The sequence below is a fragment of the Talpa occidentalis genome, unplaced genomic scaffold (genome assembly GCF_014898055.3).
Source record: "Talpa occidentalis isolate TD23 unplaced genomic scaffold, MPIMG_talOcc4v2.1 talOcc4.17, whole genome shotgun sequence".
NCBI classification, from domain to species: Eukaryota; Metazoa; Chordata; class Mammalia; order Eulipotyphla; family Talpidae; genus Talpa; species Talpa occidentalis.
The window spans coordinates 36,971,019-36,996,143 of record NW_023601754.1 but is presented as its reverse complement, the minus strand read 5'-3'; the positions used below and the strand labels follow the sequence as shown (position 1 = coordinate 36,996,143).

The following is a 25,125-nucleotide window of genomic DNA, read 5'->3' as shown; positions in this document are numbered from 1 at the left end:
CTCTGCTCGGGGGGTTGTGGAGACTGAGACCTAACCCCTGCTCCAGCAGCAGCAGCAGGGGGGTCTTCACTCTGAGCCCCTGCCCGTGTGGCAGGCACTACCCACCTCCATGGTGTAGGTCTTGCCAGCGCCCGTCTGGCCGTAGGCAAAGATGCAGACGTTGAAGCCATCGATGCAGGAGGTGATCAGTGCCTGCACCTCCTGGAATACCTGAAATGGGGGAACGCGGGATGGAGGGTGAGGGGCTGCCAGGGCCGCCAGCTGCAAGGCCAGCACCAGCTTCCCAGGCCACTCTCCTTCAGCACTAATGCAGCACGTTACTACGGGCAACCGCTAGCTGTGGGAGATTTCACAACTCCTGTCACTAGGACTGGGTGTCAGTGGTGACCTGGTTGCCGAAAGACTGAAGGGCAGTGCTTACTGTCCACAGGCACCGGAGGTGCAGGCTGCCAGCCCCGGGGCTCAGGAGCTCCCCACCCACCCCGGCTTTTCTTGCCCCTCAGGAGGACTCAGCAAATGAAGGCAGAGCCAGCACAGGTCTGGCACCTCGTCTGGCCTGCCTGCCTGTCCACTACAGGGCAGAGAAGAGGAGCAAAGGTGAAATGAGGCATGGGGACGTGTGGGCACTGGCAGGTGCCCAGAGGAGGCCAGGCAGGCCAGAAGTGCCAGGCCCATGCTGGCTCTGCCTTCATTTGCTGAGTCCTCCTTAGGGGCAAGGAAAGCCAGGGTGGGGGGAGCTCCTGAGCCCCCAGGTGGCAGCCCCCACCTCCAGTGCCTGTGGGCAGTAAGCACTGCCCTTCAACAGGCTGGGTAGATGGCCGGAGAGAAGAGGGGATGCTAAGTCAAGGGCCCTGCACTGGGGCTGAGGGCAACAAGGGAGGCCCTAGAAGACCCAAGAGACTAATCCCTGAGAGGGGTCCTGGCTGGAGGGGCTTCAAGGCTGGCAGGGGTCATGTGGATGGAAGGGAAGCCTGCGCAGAAGGGACCTGGGCAACCTCACCCAGATGGGAGGAGTCATGTGGGCTGTGTGGTGGGTGGGAGCTGGGGGTGGGTGGGGCCTTCAGGTGGGAGGAGGCCAATGGTTGCAGGCTCTCACCCATCAGGGGCTTAGTCTCAGCTTCTCTCTTCCCACCTTCTCTCTTCCAGAGGGGAAAAAGAGACCCTGTGCCACAGGCTTCTCCATCTTCTCCATCCTCCTCTTACACTTCCTTCTGCCCTTCCAGCTGTCCCTCTCCCTGTGAGCCTCCCCCTCTCTCCACTGCTCACTGTCCCTACTGCCCCTCCAAAGGGCTACTTACGTCCTGCTGTGAGGCCCTCGGGGAGAAGACCTTGTCCAGCTCGAAGGAAACAGGCTTTCCTTTGTGCAACAGGTGGATGATGGAGTCGTCGTCAGGATCGAAGGTCACAGCATTGGTCGCCTCAGGCCCCTCCCCATCCTCTTTAGTGACTGGCCGGACACGAGCAATCACCCTAATGTTGCCTGGTTGCAGGTGGGGAGGAGAGAAAGGTACAGGCTCGGTCAAGACCAGACTGCCTCCACAATGGCCTCCGCTGACGCTGCGAGCAGGGTAGTGACTCAGGAGAGGCCTCCCTTCTAAGCATGCCCCTCCATCCCACCAGGGCAGGGTGTCCCACAAATGACTGCTATCAGTCATTCACACTATAGTATGAATTCTCGTCAGTATAGTTCCTTCATGAGCAAACAAACTGAGAATGAGAACTTCACCTTGGGGACAAGGAAGAAATGTCAACTGTGGGGCTCAGACACTCACCCAGTCTGGGTGGGAAACCAAATGAACACTCTCTTTACATCTCTGGGCTTCAGTTTCCTCATCTACACAATGAGGGACTTGGGTTCCCATGAGCCAGGGGACTTGTTCTATACTTCTAGAAGGCATTATGAATGCCAGGACAAGGCTTAGGAATCAGATGGGCAAACGGGACCAGACAGCAGGTGGACGACTGGCAGCACACTGAAAGGGCACAGGCACCACGGTACCCCAGGGGTGCTTGGAGGCATGACCCTGATCACTCCACCCCCTGGCTTCAAGCTCCTGGATGAAGGAAAACTCTACCGCAGGCGGCAGTGGTGACTAGCCCCGCCTTTCTGCATCCCCTATCTCCTTCAACTCATAGTTCAGGTCTCAACACTAGCTTCACCCCTTCCAGGAAGCACCCAGGACAGCCCAGCTGTCAGACCCCCAGGGCTCTCTGAGCCCAGCCCCCGCCCTGGTAATGGCAGCGCTGGGTCATTGCTCCCCCAACTGGAGTGGGTGTATTACAGGCAGGGATGGCATCTGCGGGGCCTGCGACCACATCTGTGTCTGGAACAGCACCTGGCACAGAGTAGGCGCTCCCTAGGTCTTTGTGCAGTGGCCAGGTAGAGTCTCAAGATTGACCAGGCCCCCCGGTCAGGACAAGTGGCCTTCCAGCACCCACCATCCAGTACTTCACACCACACCCTGCATTCATGCAGGGCCAAACCCAGGTGGGCCATTTACTAGCCACGCCATTTCCAGCAGTTTCCCTGACTTCTCTGTCCTTTTCTGGAGCCACCGGAGGGGGTGATAACTCAGGCTTCCATGGCAGGACTCAGCTCCCAGACGCAGTGTCAGGAGCCGTGGGAAAGAGCAAAATCACCTTCAAGCCAGGCTGGGGACCCCAATGCCAGGCACCCCAGCCGCCCCTGCAGTCACCTTTGAGCCGCACGAGCTCGTTGTGGCACTTCTTGCGCAGCTGCAGCTCCCGGCGGTACTTGCGGAGCAGCTCCTGGTTGCTGCTGTTGACTTCCTCGATGGCCTGGCCGATCTGGAGAGGGATGTGCAGCGCTGCTGGGGGACCGGCCCTCGCCTGCTCACTGCCCGCCCCCAGGCTGAGCGCTTGGCATGTGCTGTCACACATCACATTTTCCCAAAGACCCCTCGGGATGGGTACTGCTAGCAGGCCCATTCTCAGAGGAAGAAACTGAGCCCCAGACACATTATCCACCGATAGTTCAAGCTGCCCCGCTTATGGAGCAAAGAGCTGAGGTGGAGCAGTGGGTTGAGCGCAGTGCTGTGAAGCTGTCCGCAGCCTCTGCAGCACCGGTTCGATTCCCGGCCGGCCGGGGAGATACAAACATGGCGTGTCAGACCTCCCCTGACTCGCCCGCTGCTCCCCTCAGCAGTGTACTTCGGTCTATATATCTGTTCTGTTCCCCGCTCTGTCTCTGGTGAATCCTCTCACCCTCCCGCACATCTGGCCTGTGCCCCAGCTCTTGTATAAATAAATAAAATCTTTAATTAAAAAAAAAAAGCAAAGAGCTGAGACTCGGACCTCAACGCCACGGCCCCTGACAACATGATCTGACTGGACTCAATTCCAGCTCTACCCTGAGGAGCTGGGAAAATCAGGAAGTGGTTCAGTGGCTCTGAGGCTCGATTTTCTCATCTGTAAAGTGGGGTAACACCATCTAACTCGTGGATCTACCAGAGCTGAGCTGGTAAAAGGAAGTTCGTACACATGCACATTACATCAACAGGCTTCACCATACTGAGACTGCACTGGGGCAGCGCTGGGGGCGGGCTGTCCTTGGGAGCCAGATGGGGTGGCAGAAAGAGGCCTTTCCTTTTCATCTTATGCCTTTCTGCAAGGTTTGCACTTTCTACCATGTATTAACAACATTTTCTTTTTGAAAGAAAACTATTTTCTATTCCCAAAATATATCAGTCTTTCTCCCCTGCAGAGCTGGGTATAGATTCAAGCCAATGGCTATAAAAGGCTCAGCATGTAGGAGGCACTTAAGAGACGTTGGCTATTCTCATACTGTGCAAGTGCAGCTTGAAAAAATTAAATTAACCACAACAGATCTAAGAAGTATGTGGCACATTTGAGATAAAGACGTGCGGGTAATGGATCTGGTTTAAGACAATTCCCCAAACACCTGCCCCTGGGCAGGCCAAACAGGGTCTGAAGGTGGCAGCATCGGGGGAGGGGAGCCGAAGGCCCACAGCCTGCACTCACCTCCGCCTTGACCGTCTTCAGGGCCTCCTGCAGCAGCAGGGGGAAGCCGCGCACCTGCCGCTTGAGCCCATTGTAGTCGTTAGTGAGGGTCCGCAGAGCCGGCTGCAGGGTCAGCAGGTTGGTCCGGACGCCTAAGAGGACAAGGAGGGTGTGAGATGGGTGGGTGAGGGGCTGCGGCATGGGGCAGGCCGGGGCCCAGCCAGCCAGCTCACCTGCCAGGTTCTCGTGCACGGCCTTCATCTCCACCTGGGCCCTGGCGAAGGCCTCCTCGATGGCCCGGTTCTTGTCCTCCTCCAGGGACTGCATCTCCTCCAGCATCTGCCCGTGTGCCCGCTCCAGCTCGGACTCATACATGGCGATCTGCCGGCCAGGGTCAGGGGCTCAGTACTCGGGGCTCAGGAGGGAGGGGAAGAGGTGTGGAAATGAAGCCCATCCCCACCCCATGCACACACCGTGAACACACACACGAGGGAGTTAAATGGCCTGGTCTGTCCCCCACAGGACTATGAACTCTGCAGCTACTGCTTCCTTCCTGCATCAGCTCCAACACCAACCTGGGTCTCCACACAAAACAGGTGACGAGTGACAAACCCTAGCAGGGTGGGGCGAGCACTTGCAGGCCACTTTCCCAGAGCCTGTGTGCCAAGCTGTGCAGAGGCTCTTGTGACTGTCCCTGAGCCCCACAGTGAAGTGGGTTCTGTGACCAGGTCATTTTACAGAGGAGGAAACAGACTAAGACAAAACTTGCCCTTAGTCACACGGTCAGTAGGGAAGGGAGGGACTGGGCCCCAAGACCATCGGATCCCCAAGTGCTCAACCACTGCTCTCCACCTTCGGTTTCCAGGCCTGCATGCACATGCCCCCCAATAGCCACACGCACCCCCACGAGGCCCACCTGTGCCCGGAGCTGTGAGGTCAGCTGGTGTGAGCTCTGCAGCTGTTGCTCCATCTCCTTCAGCACCTGCCTCTGCATGGCCACCTGCTCTTGCAGGTGCTGGTTCCGGGCCTGGGACTCACTGAGGGCCTGCTTGGTCTTGGACGACTCCACCTCCACCGTCTTGATGACATACTGGGAAGCAAGAAAGGCACGTGGAGGTGGGTGGGCACCTCAACCTCACCCAGGGCCCTGAGGGGGCCCTCAACAAACATCCCACCAAGAGCTCCTGAAAAAAATGGAGGAGGGGCCTCCCTGATGGCACAAGGGGTTAAGCATTGGCACTATGAAGCTATCCACAGCTACTACAGCATGAGTTCGATCCCCGGCCAGGGAGCTACCCACATGGTGCAGTAGACTCTCCTGACTCCCCGCTGCTCCCCTCAGCAGTGTATTTCATTCAGTCTACCTGTTCTGCTCCCCACTCTGGTGAATCCTCTCACCCCCGCCTCCTCCTCTGAAAGTAGACCTGGCCTGCTTCCTGGAGCTGCTCACACCTACCAACTCACCAGGCAAGCCCCTCCTACCTGGACCCAGGGCCCAGTTCTTGTATGCATAAATAAATAAATCTAAAATTTTAATTAATGAATTAATTGGAAAAAAAAAAACTGGAGGAGCCACCAGGTTTGCACTTTGCAGAATGCTGCAGGGCTCCTGGAATCTTCTCATCTCGGTAAGCCTACTAAGAGCAGCAGCAACCCACACAGAAGGGTAAGACGAGGGCGGAATCCAGGGAAACCTGGTTTGAGGTGGGCGCCGCAGGCCTCAGTTCCAGGGTGCCTACTATGCTCCTGGTCTTGGACAGCAAAATGGGGAAGGGTCGAGGCTGCGTGCAGACCTGGCCTGCTTCCTGGAGCTGCTCACACCTACACACTCACCAGGCAAGCCCCTCCTACCTGGACCCAAGGCCCAGCACAGCCCAGACACACACTGCTCTCTGCCACCGGCCAAGGCTCACCTTGACCGGCGGCGACTGGGCCCGCAAGCTGGCGATGGTCTCGTGGCTGTCCCGCAGGCGCCGGCTGAGCCGCTCCTCCTCCTGGGCCTTCTCAGCCAGGCAGTCCTTGAGCCTCAGCTCCACCTCGGCCAGCCGGTCCGTCTTCTGCTGCACCTCCAGGTTCAGCTCGGACAGCATGCCTTTGTTCTCTGCCACCTCCAGCTGCAGCTGCGACAGCTTGTCTCGGAGCTGGGCGCTCTCCTGCAGGCAGTCGGGAGGCCCCAGACAAGTGTGAGGCAGGCAGGCAGGGGTCACCATCAGGCACTGGGGTCCTGCTGGGGAGGGAACCCCCCAGGACCACCCTGGGTCTGTGCTCACCTGGCTGTGCTCGCAGCTGGTGCAGGCCGCCCCCGGCTTTGCCCGCAGCTCCTGCAGCTCAGCCTCACAGCGCCGCATCTCCTGCCTCAGTCGCTCATTCTCCACCATCAGCAGGTCTCGGTGCTTCTCCAAGTCGGTGCCTCCCTGCAGAGAGCCAGGGCCCAGGGGGGGCATGTGGTGGAGCCGGATCAGGGTAAGAAAGGAGGCGGGGGGAGGCCGAGAGATTGCAGGGGTAGGGGAGAGAAAGAGGTGGGGAGAAAGCCGGAGGCAGAAAAAGAAAGAGGAGTGAGAGGAGAGAGGAGCCCATGAGAGAAACAGAGAGAAAGAGAAAGCACCAGCGGGCGGGAGCCAGGCCCTGCACTCCCGGCTGCCCCCCGCCCCTTCCCTGCTATTTCCTGAGTGTGAAAGTAACAAGAAAAGTCATATTTATACACAGAGTTCACACTCCTTTTTTACGTCAGCAAATGAGCATGAACCTCCCTCCCTTTGGGGGGGCCACACGACCTCTGAGGGCCTAGTGATTGGTGGCAAGTATTTCGGGCGTGTTTCTGAGGCGGGCAGTCATTTGCTTGGTCAGGATGCGGCCCTGCTTGGATTGGACGCCCGGTCTGGGGAGACGGGGGGCTCACCACCCTTTTCTGGAAGGTCCAGTCTGCCCAGGGCTGCCCGTCCACCCAGCGTCCCAAGATGGCACGGCTGCTCACCAGCTCTGATCGGAGTCGGTTCACTTCCTGGGCTTGGCTAATGAGCTTCTCCTTCAGGCTCTCCACCTGCCAGCATAAAGCCAGGGCTGCAATGAGTCCTGTCCTCACCTCCAGCCTGCACTTGGGTCTCTGGCCTGGCTCTGTGTGTTCAAGCACCAGGCCACAGCCGGGACTCCAGATGGGAAAAGGCTGGCCTGGTTCTGAGGGTCAGTGCCTGTCCCACCTCCAGACGGGCCAGCCTGGGCTCCCAGGGAAGTCTGGGGAGCGAGCCCAGCAGAGGCGACTCCTGCGGCACACCTGACCACGGGCCACACTCAAGACAGCTCCCTAGAGACTCAGGAGGCCAAACCTTAGAATGTGGCCTTGCTCATGCCCCTGCCAAGACCTGCGCCTATTTTTGTAGATGTCATTTTATATCCTTTTTTCTTAAAAGGCCCTCCCCCCAAATGCATAGGCTTTAGGCACTACAGAACTGAATCGGGGCCTCCCTGGTGGCATAGGGGTTGAGACGCAACCTATGAAGCTATCCGCAGCCACTGCAGCACGAGTTCGATCCCTGCCGGGGAGCTACCCACATGGCACAGCAGACTTCTCCTGACTCACCACCCGCTGCTCCCCTCAGCAGGGTATTTCAGTGGATCCACCTGCTCTGCTCCCTACTCTGTCTCTGATGAAACCTCTCACCCACTGCATCTCTGGCCTGTACCCCAGCTCCTGTATGCATAAATAAATAAATCTTTAAAACAACAACAAAATTGAATTGGTCCTTGCCCAGCCCCTAGAATTTTCCACTTTGAGTGGTTCTGAGTCGGCCTGTGGAGGTGTGTCTGCTGGGGACTAGGGTGCATGCGGGACCTGCACCCACTAGAGTTTCCAGTCTGGAAGAAAAGTAAAGGGGTGCACCTCCCATCAGGAGGCCTGGGTGACCCAGCTCCGCCAAAGCTCAGCCCTGAGAGAACATTCCAGGATGGCGACCTGCCTCCAGCCGAGCACACTCCCTGGTGCTCCACAGCCCAGCTCCACGCACCCTGCTCAGGGGAGAACCCAAGATGCAGACAAAAATTTGGGTACTGGGGTTCACCAGAGCACATTTGGGGGTTTCCTTGCAGAACATTCTGTGCGATCAGAGTCAGGCTCACTCTGTGGAGGCTCGGGAGGTGTTTTGCTCATCCTGGCCACGAGGACCTGGCTTCTCACAACTAAACATAGGACCACTCAGGGGCTGGTCCGGCGAGGCAGGTGTGGGGCAGAGCAGGACCCGACACCCAGGATGCACTTGACAGAGGCAGCCTCCACACACACCCTGCAGGAGGAGGCTCAGAGAAGAGACACAGGCCCAGTATCTCCCAATTTCTGGCTTTCAAGAGAGGCCAGACATTGGGATTTTCTGGTGTGCATGAAATCTCCCCACTTTACATGGTGAGGTGTCTTTTCTTCCTTTGACATGGTGAAATGTCACCCACAGTCTGTGGGTACCCCAGCCTCTGAGCTCCGTCTGGGGCTGGAGGAGGCCTCTGCTTCTCTGAAGTGGACCACGGCTTCCATCCCACCTTGGCGAGAAAGCTCAGTGACACCAGGGCTGTTCGCTTGAGTTTGGAGACGGATCTGCTAGACACAAGGCCCAGGGAGGGCCTGGTGGACTAGCAGGAAGCCTGAGGGCTGGGCTGCACAGGTCACCTCTGGCACTACCTCCACCTTCCTTCTCACTCCACTGGGCCACAGCTCTACGCACTACCATGGCCCCTCTGCCAAGAGCCTGGGGCCTGGAGCTGTCCCTTTGAGCCTCGAGGGCAGTGGGGGACAGCTCGCCTAAGGTGCCTGCCTAAGTCCTTAGTCCTGAGATGTGGGAAACCCGAAAACCCAAGCAGAGAGGAGCAGTCCAGTAAACTATGGTATACACGCACACAGACGATGTTAACTAACGTTTATCAAGGTCCAGCAATGTTTTTAGTCAAAGAAAAATCCCAAAACCAAAGTCGTGCATGCAGTACAAGAAAGCAAAGCCCTCTGGACTGTAGGATTATATTAGACAAAGCCTTTATGCTTCTCAGAGTAATGTTTAAGTCTCAAAGAATATATATTCCTCCTGTGCTCCCCCACCTGACAGGGTGTGGGTCTACTGCCTTCTGAAAGTCTGGAATCACCCACCCCCACACCCTTCACACAGAAATCACCCCCCAAAGGTCCACTTGCACTGACCCGGTGCCCCCAACAGGCTGCTTCCTCAGCACCAGGCTGAGTGTGTGGTGACCTCGCTTGTCCCCAACATCGGCCTGGCCTTCAGACCCCGATGCAGTGAAAATGGGGTTCCCCAGTGTTTACTTGGGAGGCCAGGATGCTCTAACACCCTCCTGCAGCCCAGACTCCTGTTGCCTTCTTGCATCACAATCGAAACTCTGGGTGCTCCTAGGCTCAGTCTGGAATCCAAGGGGCTCTCCCAAAGGAAGTGCCTACAACATGGGGCAGACTGGAGGGTGTGGGCAACAGACTGAGAAAGCACCTGTAAAAGACTGCTTTTTGCCAGAGATGTCAGCACTTAGTCACCTTGCTTGTCTCGGGCATGGACAGGCCTGCCCCCCAAGAGCACAGGGCACTGGGCAGTCACCACCTTCCCTGTGGTGGCCGAAGCTTCTCCACAGACAACCCTTCTCATTAGCGGTTTAACTGCCAAAGCAGCAGCTGGTCCACGGCCAAAGTCCCTGCAGCTTTTAACTGCCCAGAGCCCTGGCTCCACCCATGTGTCCCATCAGCCCCTGCCCAGGAGGAGTCTAGAAAGCCTCACCTTCTACCATAGAGTTGGCCGTGAGCCACAAGCCCCCCACCATCCCTTATGCCCCAGCCCCAGCAGGTGGCCTACCAGCACATAGTAGATACTCAATAAACACTTGAGGTGACAGGTAAGGGGCACAAAGAGCCAGGCCAAAGGAGAAGAGGTTCCTGACAGGCTGCTGTGAAGGCCCACAGGTCCGCACAGATGTCAACCCCACCCCCTCCCCATACCCAGGCTCCTCGTCAGTCGGAGAAATTGAGACACGGACCTAGTGGAGAGGGGCCTCAGGCCTGCCTCTGCTTGGGGGAGCAGGGAGAGGGAGCTGGGGCCAGTCTGCTGATCTGACACAAACCCCCATTTCCTTGGCTCAGCAGTTCAGCAGAGGGTGGGGCTGCCCTCTCAGATCTGTTTTCTCAGCTGTTTGCTCTTATCAACGCAGACAACCTGCTGATTACCTGCCTACCTCCCACCACACCGGCCCATAACTGGCTGTCTCCTGAGGAAAAGAGGGGTCTCTCCCAGGAGCATGGCTGATACTCTGCTGAGCTGGGAAGGCAAGAAGACCTGGGATCCTGAGGCCTTAAGGAAAACAGGTTGGAGACCAGAGGGACACCCCTGGGGAGCACCCCCTCTGTCTCCTCCTGTCTACGAGACCACTGACCGCCTGAACCCATCCACCTTGTCCTGCCTCCTCTGCCAAGTTTTCACACTCAAGTCCTCAGCCACTGAGACACACTTTGAGAACAGGGACTCTCCGTCCTGACTGCCGAGGGTCTAATCCAGTTGTTTCCACGCACGAGCAATGAACAACCCAGACAGGGATTCAGAAAACAATTCAATTCCATTTACAGTCACGTTAGAAAGAATAAAATACTGAGGAATAAACTTCACCAGGGAGGCAAAAAGCTGTACAGGCACAGCTCAGAGCTGTTGTGGGTTCAGTTCCAGACCCCCGCACTAAGATGAATCTCGCAATAAAACAAGTATCACCATAAAGCAAGTTGCACCAATTTTCTGGTCTCCCCGGGTATACAAAAGTTATATCCACGGGCCTCCCCTGGTGGCGCAGGTGGTCGAGCGCCACACTGTGAAGCTGGGCCACAGCCTGCAGCCTCTGCAGCGCCTGTACAATCCCTGACAGCCGGCGAGGGTCCCACATGGCATGGCAGACCTCTCCTGTCTTGCCCGCTGCTCCCCTCAGCGGTGTATTTCGTCAGTCTGCCTGTTCTGTTCCCCACTCTGTCTCTGGTGAATCCTCTCACCCTCCCGCGCATCTGGCCTGTACCCTGGTTCTTGTATAAATAAATAAATAAATCTTAAAAAAAAAAGTTATGTCCGCACTCTACTGTGGTCTATGAGGAACAAGAGCATTAGGTATAAAAATAATTGTACATGCCTTAATTAACTGTGACACAGAGACAGGAAGTGAGCACGTGCTTTGGAAAAATGGCCCTCATACAGACTTGCTCCAGGCAGGGTGGCCACCACCCCTCCATTTGTAAAAACTGCAATATCTGCAGAGTGTAATAAAGCACAGCACAAAAAAACAAGCTGCACCCACACCCTGAAAACTACCAAATGTTGCTGGAAAAAATTAATTCATGAATCCCATGAGTGGGTGCAATCAGTACCCCCATTTTGCAGAAAGAAAAACTGAGGTTGCAAGACTAGGCCTAGGTTTAGCAACTTGCCCCAGGTCCCCTGGCCACAAAGTCGTGGACCTCAGACGGGAACGTGGGCTGAGTGACCCCCACAGGGCTCTCACTAACCACTAGGCTACCCTGCCCTTCAGGAACAGCAACATGGAGAAGCAGCCACGTTCAGAGGGCAAGTCTGGACAAGGTGGGGCATGAGGTGGAGTGTACCCCACGTGGACTTTCTCAAAGAAGCCACACTCAGAAAGCCAGGAAAGTCAACCAGACCAGCCACACCTGTCCAGGCACAGCCCTTTACAGCTTACCGTCCACGTTTCTGCCCGATCTCAAAATCTATCTGCCGAATAACCGGGAAGCATCACTTAGCAGCCTGGGATTAGAGATGAGGAAATGAAGGCTCATAGAGGACTTCCTGCAGCTGCACAGCCAGGCAGCCGCACAGCTGGGAACACAAGCCTCATCGCGTGATTCCAAATCTCAAGCCCTCCCTGGTAACCTTGATGGCGGAGGTGGCAACGCCAACAACACTGGCTTGTCTCATCAGGCACTGTTATCACGGTGCCATCACATCTCACAGAGGAGGAACCCGAGTTTGGGTCTGGTGATTGACTAGCCCAAGGTCACACGGCTGACGAGCGGTGTCAAAGCCAGGACTGGAACCCAGCTCCAGGCCCCCGAGGTTGGCCACAAGGTCTGACCCTCTGGAGAGTGGCCCCGAGACCTGGAGCTTCAGGGGCATCCCCTAAGAAATTTTGGGGGAAAAATTGTCAGAAAGTTCAAAGGCAAAGAGTGAGCAAATACCAGGGGCCATTCTGAATTCTCCAAAGCATGTAGAGGAGCAGGGACTTGGGGGTCTCTGCAGAGCTGGGGCTCAGACACCAAAAACACTGAGATGCTCACCTTCAACCTCTCCTCTTACAAAAGCAGATTTTGCAGGGCCTCCCCAGTGGTGCAGCAGTTGAGCGCAGCGCAGTGGAACTGTCTGCAGCCTCTGCAGCGCGGGTTCAATTCCTGGCCAGCCAGGAAGCAACCCACATGGTGAAACAGACCTCTCCTGTCTCGCCTGCTGCTCCCCTCAGCAGTGTCTTCAGTCCGTCTGCCTGTTCTGCTCCCCACTGTCTCTGGTGAATCCTCTCACCCTCCTGCACCTCTGACCTGTACCCCAGCTCTTGTATAAGTAAATAAATCTTTAAAAAAAAAAGTAGATTTTGCTAGTAGAGGGGGAAATGTTTTTAAAGACTTGTTTAAAGTCACAAAGGGCCACATTTTATTATGATTCTATTGGTATGAAGTGTTCAGAAAAGGCAGATCGGTACAGCATGCAGATCTGTGGTCCCGGGGGCTGCAGGGAGGTGACTAATAGGTCTTTTCAGGGGGATGAAAATGTTCTGAAATTAGAGAGTGGTGATGGTTATACCACCATCTTAATATACTTAAGGCCATTAAACTGCTTACCTGACAGAGGTGAGTTTTATGGCGGGTAAATTATATCGTAATAAAATTGAGATGGATGAGCTCAGGAAAGCTTTTTAAGAAAACACAACTTGTTTGAAAAGGGAAATGCCTGGACAGCCCAAAATGGTGTGTTCAGGGAAGGCAGAGCTGCTGCTGAGCTCTTGCAGCAGACCACACGTGTATCCTGCAGAATGGGCTCTGGGCCAACCCACAGTCCTCCAGGGCAGTGCCGCCTGGTGCCATGTTCCTGCTTCCCCTGCCTTGGTTCCTCTCTTAGACTCATCTTGTTCCTCCTGCCACAGTCCCTTTGCACGGATTATTCCTCAGCTTAGAAGACACCTCCTCTGCTTTGGGCCAGACCTCAGCTCCAGCACTATTTTCTTGGGGAGGCTCTGCCTGACCTCCCCAAGAGACCCTACCTCCTGGAATAAGTCCCCTGGTACCAGCCCTCAGGCCTTGGGTGCATGACGACCTCAACGCTCTTCCAACTTTACATGTGTGCACACAACAAATGCCTGTCCTCCCAGACTGCAGGCTGCACAGGCCAGGGTGTGCCTGCCCACGTGGGCATCCCCAGCTCTCAGCTATGTGCCAGGCACTCAGCAAACATCTGAGGGCAGAAGACAGGGAGGCACCGCAGCAGGTGACAGGGGAACCCCCATTAATCAGACAAGCTGGCCGGAAGACAATAAACAATGAAGTCAGCGTGTAAGACAGAGACACAGGGGATGCCAGGAGACACACCCAACTTAGCCAAAGGCAGGTGGTCAGGACGTGTGGTTCTTAAGAACACATGTGCAGGCTGGGAACGGTGCGCTTGAAGGTGCATGGAAAAAATTTTCTGCTCCTGGAAGTGAACAGTCACGGTACAGGGAGCAGGTCCACACGGCTGGGGCATCTCTTTGACTGACAGAGCAACCGGCTCTTGGGACAGAGGAATAACTTGGCCTCTCCTGAAGGCAAGGCTTTCTGCAGACAACCCAGAGCTCAGGGACCGGATCCCCGATAGGGCTGACATGGCTCCCAGAGCTGAGACCCTGGAAAGTGGGGAGGGTCAGTCATGAGACAGACCCTGACATGGGTGTAGGGGGCTGAGTCCCAGGAAAGGGGCCTCAGGGCTGACTTGGGGGTGGAGGTAGGGAAGGAGAATGAAGCAACCATGCACCAGGAGCAAGGCCAGTGGTCAAACCCCCGTAGAGGGTTCACTGCCTAAATATCTTCCTGGCTAGCTGAGACATGCACAAAGCTCACCCACATAAACCCAGGGCTTCCTGGCTCCCCAGGAGTGAGTGCTCCCCCTCCCGGCACATTTATACCAGCCTCTCCTTCCCTGCCAGTATTCTGTGTATGGGGAGCAGGAGGAGGCTATGCAAGTTCTGTCCACTCAGGCTGCCCGGTCCCGGGCACAGATGAAGATGGGATGCACTCAGCACTGGCCTCAGGGCAGCACCCCTGTATCTTCCAGGTCTCATGCCTGCACACCTGGTGCATCCCTTCTGGAGAGGTGGGTCCTGATGCCTGGTCACCGTGGGGAGTGAAGTGCAAGGATGACCAGGCGGGAGGCCCGGGCCTCTGATTCTTGCCATCTTGCCCTCTTGTGCATCCCTGAGCCAAGAGAGGATCCTGTCTGTACACTATGCCTGTGGCCTGGTGGGTACCAGGTGCCCTGGACGACGTCCTCCAACCTGCTCCACCGTGGGCAGTGGTGTCTGCCCATCCCGGCCTCCCCAGGTACCTGGTTCTGCAGCTGGGTGGATGTGGCTTGCTGGTCACTGTCTCGGAGGGCTAGCCTCTCCCGGAGGGCTGCCAGCTCCTCCTGCAGCCGGGCTTTCTCTTCCTGCAGCTGGGACATGGCCTCCACCATCCTATGCACCACGGGGGCCGCACGTGGCGGCCCCGACAGGCTCGAGCACCTCCCGCTGCCAAAGAGCCGCCCACCTATGAGCAAAGTAGCGGCCGATCAGAGGGCAGCAGAGGCCCCACCCTGGTGGGGGACAGGGATGCCGTCGAGGCAGGGTAGACATCGAGGAGGGAAAGGGATGCAAGCAGGTGGGGGGGACCGGGTGAGGGCTGGGGGGAGCAGCAGCCTGGGTTAGCTGGGGACCTGCGGGGCCTGCCTCGGAGGAAGCCTCTACAGTGGGCAGCTTCTAGGGGGCAGCATTGCCCAGATCAGGGCTTAGGAATGCCACTTTTGCTGAATCCTCCCTTAAACCATGCGTTCTGGGTATGATGGGCAGTACCCTCTCCACGGCCGGCCTGCAGAGAACGGCAGCTGAGACAGATAGGCCTTCCAGCAGCAGCCCAGGAGCCTGAGTTCTACTCCCAGAAAATGCTATTCTTGGGGGAACAGGATATCTTTAAAACCCAAACCCTCTCAAGAGTACAGAAGAGAGGATGGGGCTCCCCAGCCTGCCCCCGCCCTCTGCAGGGAGAGATCACCTGCACAAGGAGAGGGAACAAGGGGAGGGGGTGCTTGTGCAAGGGACAGACAGACCAGGACATGGACACAGACGCAGCACAGGGGGCACAGCCAGGCCCCCAGGGGACCTGCGCCAGGCAGGACTGAGCAGGCAGAGAGCACAGATGAGGAGTGATAAATACCGGGGTGGGCAGAGCCTCAGGCTGAGTCCTCCTCCTCCCATGGCTTCCACTGTCCTGTCACCCGGAGCAGGAGAGAGACAGACAGGTAGACAGGTGGACAGATGGACAAAGACACAGACTCAAGGCCTGTGACTTACTAAAGGGGCCGGGAGGCTTGTTCTAACTGCTTGGAGGGCACCAGGAATGGATGTGGTCTCGGAGGATGAGCTGGTGAGGGTGAGGCAGAAGTGGGGTGGAGGAGAGGGTACCGGGGAGAGGGGTTTGCCTCCTCCCTTCAGGCCGCCCAATCTGGTTCTGGCCCAAGGCCCTGAGAGGCAGAGCCAGGTGTCTGAAAGGAAGCCTGCAGCAAGGCATCTGCGAGCTGCTAGTCATCACGCTCTCTTGAGGCTCCAGGGCGTCTGGGTTCCCCCACATGGAATGCCAGCCCCGTGCAGACCGGACTGGGGGGCTCCCCTATGCTGTGAAGAAAGCCACCTGTGCCTGAAGTCACACACCCAGCTGGCAGCTTCCACGCACTGGGAGGCAGCCAGTCTCTGAGACTGCAAGAAACCTAGGGAAACTTCTGGGCAGGGCAACTGTCAGCACCGTCCCCAGAAAGGGAGACAGTGAGATGCTCCAATTTGCACTCTCGAGACAGCAGGCCAAGCACACCCCAAGCCCACTGGTGTCCTTCCACTCCTTGGGGCACCTTCATTCAGCTCCAGACTCTCCGAAGGCCTAGCAGGAGCTGCCACTAGCTAGTGAACCGCGTGGCCCTGGGCCTTGCACCTGCCACAGCCTGCATGCCACACGGGTGGCTGAGCTTTTGCTCTTGATCTAGAGTGAGGTCAGATGGAAGTTTCCAGGCCTGCACCAGGGCTGCCACGGGCAGCACGTGACCCTCCAGTCCTCAGCCCTCTGGGGGTGGCCCTGATTGGTAGGGCGTACTCTGCATCCCACATCCAGGAGCTGGGGCTCCCATTCAAGAGCCATGTGGCAGGGGATCCCCGCGTCTCAGAAGAGCAGCCTGGAACCCAGCAGGGACTCGCAGGAGCATGTCACCTGTCTGGCCGTGGGCTAAAATGAGACGGGGAGAAGCTCTCTTCCTTGGGACACTGCTCATATTACCGAAGGTTCTGAGGTGCCCTGGGTCCCACGCCTTGGGGTTCCTCCCTCCTCAGCACAATGCCTGGGAGCACATGGGGCTAGAGGGTGCTTGCTGGGGTAGAAAAGGCCTTGGAGAAGCTCCAGAACGCCAGCGGAGAGGGGAGACCAAAGAGGCGCTGGGGGTGAGGGACCTTGTGCCAAGGGGGCTGCATGCTCTTAGGTCAGCTTTGGGGGCAAGCCTCGGAGGCCCTGCCTAGGCACTGACCCTGTGGACACTTGGTCTCAGGGAGACAGGGGCCTGGTGCTGTCCTCGCTCTTGACTTTCTTTCTCTTCTCAGCAAACTTGCAGAAGGAATGTTCTCCTGCTTGACTGGATGATGCTCCCTCCCAAAGCCTATCTGCTTACATGTTGTGGGCCAGACCCTAAGACCTGCGGGCCCAGACATAGCCTCAGGCAAGGGAGCGGCTCCTGCCAACCACAGGACAAGTTCAGGCCCACAGATGAACTCTAGAGAGAAAACTGACTCTGGTTTTCTTTCCCCCACATATTGCGGGGCTATTTGAGGATGTTCTGTCCCAGTTACCTCTGGGTTCAGGCTTCCCACAGGGAGACCCCACAAAGGGAGCCTGTGGAATCTTCTAGAATTAGTCAGCCTTGACAGAGAAGAGTGGAGAGACCACCTCCACTTTCCCTGGTATGAAGGCATCAGAGCGAAGCCCTGTTCTGGCCCCCACAGACACAGAGACTCGAGAGGAGAGGCTCGGCCTGCGTGCGGTGGCGTCTTTGAGGCTGCCGCCCTCACCTGCTTTTGATAGGGACTGAGGAAAAGACAAAAAGAGGAGAATTTCAACCCCAGCCCACAGGGGCCAAAGAGCCTCTTTATCACTTGGTGGGGCCCCAGTGGCCCTGGGAAGAGGGTGTCTCTGGGGTCTCTGAGTTCCATCTCAGGCTGGGCTCAGCTGGCCGCCTCATAGGGAGGACCACGTAGACACCGCAAGCCTCCCCTCCAGCTCCTGCTTCAGCCAGGACTGTTCCAGATTGGCGGGCAGCCCTCCTTTACCTGTTTTCTCAACATTCATGGCGCCACCAGCTTCCCGGGCCACCCGGTCCCGCCTGGGGGCCGGCGCCTGCCTCTTCAGGAGCTTCTCTTCCTTCTTCCCCTGACTCTTGTTCTCGTACCCCTTGTCCTGCAGGGCCTGCTGCCAAGACACAACCAGAATCCTCACGTGAAGGGGACTGCCAGGAAGGGGGCACCCTCCGGCCTGAGGATGTCGCATACCTGGAGCTGGTGAGGACCCGGGGCCCAGCAGGCCTGTCCTCCACTGGGTGGGTAGGTGGGTGGTGACATTAAGGCCCAGATTCCAGAAGAACTTGTGTCCAGATCTCACAGAGAGACAGTGGCAGTGCGTTCTGGCCACCAGCAGCAGCCAGCCCTCTGCACCAGTGGAGAACACTCTCAGGCCCTCAGAAACCTCAGACGGACAAGCTCACTCAGCCATCCCTGCGGGCTCTTTGGAGCATGAGTCATGCCCGCTCACTTCAGGCCCACAGCCCCACCAGTCACAGGGCTGTCCAGCCCCACAGAGCACAGGGCAATCTTAGGGCAACTCCCCCATGATGTCATCTGTGCCTCCCTTCCCAGCCTTGTCATCACACTACCAAGATGACACATGCGGGGCCGGCTGAGCAGAGGAAGGCCGTGGGCTCCCCCAAGCCACATGGTTACACAGGGACCATGGGCCCCTGTCTCCTGGTGGAGGACCAACTGAGGCAAAGAAGGCCGAGGTAGGGGAAGCCAGTGGGCAGGCAGGGAAGGGGGCAGGGGAAGGGGAGAGGCAGAGTTTTATCCAGAGAAATTCACCTGCAGCTCAAACAAAAAGACCTCTCAGGCTAGCAGAACAGCAGGTACGTGCAATCCTGTTTGAGAATAGAAATAACAATTTCTGCATCGGCAAAAAATCAGCAGAAATTTATAGACAGCGGTTCTGCCTGGGAGGTCGGGATGGTGTGATGGCTAAGAGAAAAATAGGGCATTACTTAAACCTTTTAAGGAGTGAAAAGAGACTTAACCGAGAGTGTGCAAAGAAGGGAGAGGAACATGTTTCATTTCATCCTGGACCTTTTTGGTGCTGGCACGGTGAACCTTGTAAATATCTGCAGTGTTCCATTTTGCCTTTCAACATCAACAGAAGTTCTCTAGGAAGAGGGCTAATCGGTGTCTCTGTGTGTCCCTGAGCTCGCAGTAGTAAAGCAAAGAGACAAGTGCCACTTTTTGCCTTTTTTTATCTTCCAAAGTCAAGCCAGAAAGGCCAGGCTCTCCCTCATGTGAGCTGTGAGCTGGTGGGCAAGTCACTTCCCTTCCCGAAGCTTCATTTTCCTCCTTCTTAAAATAGAAACAATAATAACCACCCCCTCCAGCAGCTTGTGTAGAAAGTGAGAGACATCTCCCTGTCAGGTAGCCAGTGGTGTTATATTATTTCTGTACTCTTCCTTTTTTTAAAACAAACTTTTATAATAAAAAAAAAAAAAACCCACAGATTTGTAAAGGAGAGAAAAGCATTATCAGCAGGCTGGCTAGTGCATAATCCACTCCCCTCCACTGCTGACCCCACTTCTACCCAAGAAGAGACTGTGGTGAGCACATCTCTGAATTTAGGAATTTTCCCGCCAACTTAATTTTGTCCCTGCCCTTCAACCCGCCGCCACACCATCACAAGCAGGCTTGTCGGTGGTAGCGGCCACAGTGGCAGCTGGAAGTTTCCATTTGCCAGACCAGAGCAAAGGTTACACTATTTCTGGCCCATTGGCCAAGCCACAGGAAGGGCAGCTAGGCCCCTGGGAGTTGGGAATTTCTGCAGCGTCTCTGTAGGGATAGCCTCAGGTTTTAGCTGCTGAAGAGCTCGGGGGAAGGGGGTGTCATGAAGCCTACTGGGTCACCGCACTGTGGGTCCCCATTTTGGCCCCACAAGCTGGGCTGCCAAGAGCCTGTCAACATCATGGAGCTACAAGGGGCCCCGCAGGACATGGCTGTGGAGACTAGCTGCTGGCAGGAGCTTCTCGGAGATCCTTGCAGCAGATCTGCTGACCCCAGGATTCAGCTGTAACCACAACCCCACAGCCCATAATCAAAAGTCAAGAGCACAGCCACCGCCCAAGTGAAAGCAGCCAGTTTCTGACCACCTCCCGATTTAACTGCCAATGACTCGGGTCAGGAGAAATGGACTCCGGTTCCCTTAACTGTTCCTGCACCGACTTCAGACCTCACAGATGGAAGAAGGAATGTTTGGATCAGTTTTCACATGAACCATAGCAGAAGGAGCAAGAAGAACCTCAAAGCCCAAGACTGCCCCATCAGACACTGGGTCCAGGTTCAGATTAAGGCTTGCAGCCAAGTACCACATGGGCCCAGGACTTTCCTTCCCAAGAGGGAGAATACCCTCAAAGGGTACATGTTTTCTACACCCCATTCTGCCCTCCACGCATACCTGTCTCCTCAAGGTGGTCCCTTCCCTGCACAATCTTTCTCAGGGGGTGAAGGGCCTTGGCGTGAGCACCCCCAGATAGCTAGTTCTTCGTCCTCTGCCACTGTGTCCATGGCCCCTGCACAATTTACATTCACATATTTGTGATCTGGTATTTTTGCTGGGTTGTCTGGTCTATTTCTCTTCTTCCCTGGGTGCCAGGACCTAGCACAGCCCTGGGCAAGGTAAGCACCTCATAAATATCTACTAACAAATGCGTTCATTTCAGAGTGTAGGAGTTACTCAGTTATGCTAAGTCTCTCCCAGGCATACAGGAGGTATACCTATTATTGTTAAAGCTCTTGGCTTTATTTTCTTTTATCAAAATTCAAATTAAAAGCGTCAAACCTGTGCTGGCCTGCAGTAACTCAAAACTACAGCTGCATGAATGCACAGATATTTGTTTAAAGAATTCACTGCAATCAGAAATAATACAGAGGTTTGGCTAGATAATTTACGGTAAATCCTGAAGTAGACTATTATGCAGCAGTTTAAAAGAATGCAGTAGTTCTCTAAATACTGACATGCAAGGAGAAATCATCAAGATTTACTATTGAGGGAAAGAGCACAAAATAGTGGGCATAAGTAAACATTGCATGGATGTAATTAAGAAGTTACATAGGGGCCTGCCCGGTGGTGCAGCGGTTGAGCGCTGGGTTGCAAAGCTGCCCGCAGCTTCTGTGGTGCCGGTTCGATCCCCGGCCGCAGGGAGAGGGTCCCACATGGCGTGCGGACCTCTCCTGCCGCCCGCTGCTCCCCTCAGCAGTGTATTTCATCAGTCTGCCTGTTCTACTCTCCGCTCTGGCTCTGGTGAATTCTCTCACCCTCCCGTATCTCTGACTGTACCCAGTGCTTGTATAAATAAATAAATAAATCTTTATTTAAAAAAAAAAAAAAAAAAGAGGGCCTCCCCGGCAGCGCAGCGGTTGAGCGCTGGGTTGCGAAGCTGCCCGCAGCCTCTGCAGCACCGGTTTGATCCCCGGCTGCTCCCTGGCCACCGGAGGAGGGTCCCACATGGCTTGCAGACCTCTCCTGCCGCCCGCTGCTCCCCTCAGCAGTGTACTTCGGTCCTTCTGCCTGCTCTGCTCCCCGCTCTGGCTCTGGTGAATTCTCTCGCCCTCCCGCGCTTCTGACTGTACCCAGTGCTTGTATAAATAAATAAATAAATCTTTAAAAAAAAAAAGTTACATAGGAAAGATAAGCACCAAATTCTTTAATAGTGGATTTCTCATAGATACAGGAAGAATTTAATTTCTAGATATTGCATCTCTGTCTGGTGTTAATTCTTTATACTCTGTGTTATAAAACTGGTCATTTTTAGTAAAGATCCCAGATTGCTGTGTGACCAGTAGCAAGTTACTTAACCTCTCTGAGTCTCTATTACATCATCCATAAAACACAGCTAAAACAATAACTATGTTTTGATATTGTTATGAGGATTATGAGGACCGATGTGAGTTATGTAACATATGCCCAGTAGCTGGTACAAAGTCAGCATTTGAGAAATAGGAGCTATTGTTCCTGCTGTCATATATTATTTTCTACAACCAAATATACAAAAATGTTATAGTTTGTCTTTTGATTGTCACTTGGTGACTTTCAAAGCACCCAAGTTTCGGCAAAGCCCTCTGTCTAGCTTTGAATTCGCACAGAAAACAAGAAAGCCATATTTAAATCACGAAAGTATTATCCCATGGAGTCATGCACAAGAGGAATAAACAAACAGCTCCCCTAAAACCTGCCTGTTTTCCTAACAGCTTCTCAGTGAGGGTTCCACGTTTCCCACTTTAGCACCTCAGCCAGGGAGTGGCTGAAACGCTTCTGTCATCTCCTGGGAGATTTTCCCTGAGATAGCTTAATAAAGCAAATTGCTCCATCCACGAGAGCTCGCGGGGCGGATGGAGCAATTTGCTCTAGGAGCTTAGCAGAGAGGCAGGTCTCCAGGTGCTTCCTTCCCCTAAGGAGTCCCGGGACCTAGCTGGTGGGGCTCAGAGGCCACGGCACACCCGGCCCAGCCCCACCCCTCCTGTTTCTGAAGGCTTCAGTGCTTACCTGCACGGTCAGGTAGAGCCTGTGGGGGCTCCCAGGGCCAGCCCAGTCCACGCTGAGGGCTCGGCACTGAGCTAGGGCTGGGCGAGCTGCACTTCGGGCACCGGAGTCCTCGTCACCGCCAGCTGGAGTGTCTTTTCCACGTGCTGCCCCAGGACAGAGAAGATGGTGAGACCCTCTGACAGGCTTTGGCTGAGCGTAGCTTTCAGACTCGGGCAGGCCTGGATGGGACTCCCATGCCTGGGAAGCCTGGTGCCAGCCAGAGGCTGCGCTCCTTTCTTACCAAAAGCCGCCCCAAGATTCTCTTTGGAAGGGTGCTCAAGACCCTGTGGGGTGGGGAAGGGGGCTCCCCTACTTCTACAGCAGCTTTTGGGCCTGCTCACGAGCACCCTCTACAGACAGCAGCTGAAGAAAACCCACATCACTCTGCCTGTGCTAACCCTCAGGGGAGCACCCAATGGCCCAGGCTGCTTCTAGGTGGCAATTTCTCCCCTGCCTTCCTACAGACCCCAGGAGTGGCCTGACCCAGCAGTCTCCAGAAACACAATCAGAACCAGTCAAAACTATTCCCCGCTGCCTCCAACACACTGCCTCCCTCACCAGAAGGGGGAGAGGGCTGATGTGGCAATGACCCCCCCAACCACCCCACCTCAAATTCCCCTCCACAGCCTGTGGGCTGGACAGTGTGGGAAAGTGGCTCACCTGACAGGGGCAGACTGCAGGTGACGTAATAATATCCCAAATGCCAGCCACGGGCCAAGGCTTAAAGCCCTTCTTATTTTAAGTTTCCTTGTCAATAAAATGGGGATGAAGAACCTACTTCACCGTCTGTGGTGAGGATTAAAGGGGCTAATACACATAAACTGCTCACAGGGCCAGGCACACAGGAAGTGGTCACAAATGCAGACCACAATGGCCATCAGCTTCTCACTCAGCCCTGATAGGTGAGGACTGGAGACCCAGAGAGTTAATAACGTGCCCAGGGTTATACGAGCCAGAATTCTGATCCCACGTATTAATGCATCCTCTGCTCACCTACTCCCCCTCAAGGCAGCAGTAAGATTAGGGGGCTAGTGGGGGATAGCAGAGGGGCCTTGGGGCAACTAAATGGGCTGAAACCCCATCTAGGGGCAGGCACTGCTTAGCATTTCAGAGAATGTCATTTGACTGCACTTAAATTTTAAAAGGATAAAAGCCTATATGGTCAGATAATCCTTATAATACACATTTAACAGACCAAGCGCACACATACACACGTACAGAGGCAAGAAAGATATAAAATGTTCAGTGACAAGCTTATGGGTGGTTTTTCTTTTCTTTTTTTTATACTCCCCTATGTGGTTTCTTTTGGTTTTTAGTTTTCCAAGAGAACATGTTTTGGGGTTGTTTGTTCTTATCCCCTCCCGCCCACCGCCCCTGAAAAGCAATACTCATTCATATTACATTTGTGGTTGGGAGTGAACTCTTCCAGAAAACGGGGGCTATCTGACCTCTCAAAGACCAAGCTTTTCTGGGAGGCCCCCAGGATCATACCTAGCCTTGTCTCCTGCAGAGACCTTAAAGGACCTCACCTTTGTGATGCACAAATGTGGGAGGGGACTAGACAGAAGTCTGCCTATGTCCTCTCAGGGCCTCAGTGTCCCCTTCTGTACTCAGACTCCATGGGGGCTTAGACACCATGGCAGGAAGACAGGCTGGTCATTTAAACCAGCCTGTAGGTCAGGAGGGACTTCAGCAACCCCCTGAAGTCACCTTCCCTAGAGACCCCTCTCTCCCCACACTTCAGGACCACCAGCCCTAGTGGAGCTTGTGATGGGGTCAACGGCAGCTCCCCAGCCCAGGGCCATTCAGCTCCCAGAGGGCACCAGAGCAGCCTCGATGCTGGAGTCACCAGGGGACCTGACCCAGAAAGGAGAGCTGGTGTTGACAGCTCCCCTAGGGGGACAGTAGGGGGGGACCCCAGACTGCAAGCTCCTTCACCACCCACCTGCAGAGGGCCCCTATAGCAGCCGCCCTGGAAGGCACCTACCCCTAGGCGCATGGCACCCAAACGAGGGAGGCCACGCTCCGGGGCAGCCTGCGTCCACTCCTCTGGCCACCCCCCGGCCAGCCCCGGCGGATCAAGTGTCAGCGCTGCGCAGGGCGCCGGCAGCCGGCAGCCACTTCACCTACCTTGTTTACCGGCCTCGGGCAGGCACCGGAGCGAGAGCAGGGGGTGCGCTCGGCCAAGGGCCGCGGGGTCGCGCTGACCCGGCCGGGCGCTGGGCCAGGGCGCACGCAGGGGCCAGGGCGCGTGCCGGGGCGCTCCGCAGCGCTCACCCCCGCTCCAGCCACCGCGTTAAAGTTTAACTCGGCGTCCACGACTTCTCTTTACAGACGACCCAGGCGGGAGCGCCGGCGAGATTGACGCCCTGACTCCACGCCCGCTCGCCGCGGGCGCCCGGGCACCCTGTAATTACCTGACAGCTCTGACTGAGCCTACGAACTTGCGAGAAACCCCGGTCTCATCTCTGGTATCTGGAGGAAGGAAGGGAAATAAAGAGGCATTTTAAAAATGCGGACTCACCAGTTCTCAACCTCCCCGGGCCGGTGTGTGGGAATGGGCGGGCGGCCCGGTCGGCTGGGGCTGGGGCGGGGCGAGCCATCCCCGGGTCGGGCTCCCCGGCCCGGCCCACTCTCCACAGGCCGCGCAGCGAGGGCGTGGCTCCCAAGTTCCACGTCCTGCGAGACGGGACCATGGCCCGGGGCTCAGCGGCTTCCTCTGGGCGCCGGGCAGCCTAGGAGAGAACAAGGGGGGCGAGATTGAAGAATGCTCACCGGCACCCCTGGGCAGACCCCAGGCCCCCTTCTGGAATGGTCTATGGAATGGGGTGGCCTGGGACCCAGAGCAGCAGACCCCACTCCCCAGACCCCAGGGCTCCCCGGTGACTCAGACCCTGGCATCATTTGTCCATGTGTGTTTCCCCAGAGTGAGGCTCATGGTGGGCCAGGAGGTGCTCGGGTAGGGGCAGCACGTGGTGGACACCCCACCT

General features: G+C 56.1%; 1 protein-coding gene across 6 annotated transcripts in view; it reads right to left on the bottom strand.

The window, feature by feature from the left end:
* The window catches only part of KIFC3 (kinesin family member C3), a 29,988-nt gene extending 5,075 nt beyond the window's left edge, over window positions 1-24,913 (bottom strand). Inside the window, exons 1-13 of one of the 6 annotated variants that reach the window (XM_037516458.2) lie at window positions 24,660-24,913; window positions 22,097-22,239; window positions 17,584-17,719; window positions 14,571-14,773; window positions 6,956-7,021; window positions 6,252-6,395; window positions 5,895-6,134; window positions 4,898-5,071; window positions 4,215-4,362; window positions 4,003-4,133; window positions 2,697-2,808; window positions 1,299-1,480; window positions 106-210 (exon numbers count right to left, since the gene is read on the bottom strand). In XM_037516458.2, coding sequence (XP_037372355.2) covers window positions 106-210; window positions 1,299-1,480; window positions 2,697-2,808; window positions 4,003-4,133; window positions 4,215-4,362; window positions 4,898-5,071; window positions 5,895-6,134; window positions 6,252-6,395; window positions 6,956-7,021; window positions 14,571-14,773; window positions 17,584-17,719; window positions 22,097-22,239; window positions 24,660-24,831 — 1,956 coding nt within the window. In that variant the 5' untranslated portion in view covers window positions 24,832-24,913. Of the gene's footprint in view, window positions 1-105; window positions 211-1,298; window positions 1,481-2,696; window positions 2,809-4,002; window positions 4,134-4,214; window positions 4,363-4,897; window positions 5,072-5,894; window positions 6,135-6,251; window positions 6,396-6,955; window positions 7,022-9,154; window positions 9,232-14,570; window positions 14,774-17,583; window positions 17,723-22,096; window positions 22,240-24,659 lie in introns of those variants that run through there. The other 5 variants (XM_037516459.2, XM_037516457.2, XM_037516460.2 and 2 more) reach the window with 5 other exon arrangements.
* Between the last annotated feature and the right edge of the window lie 212 nt (window positions 24,914-25,125).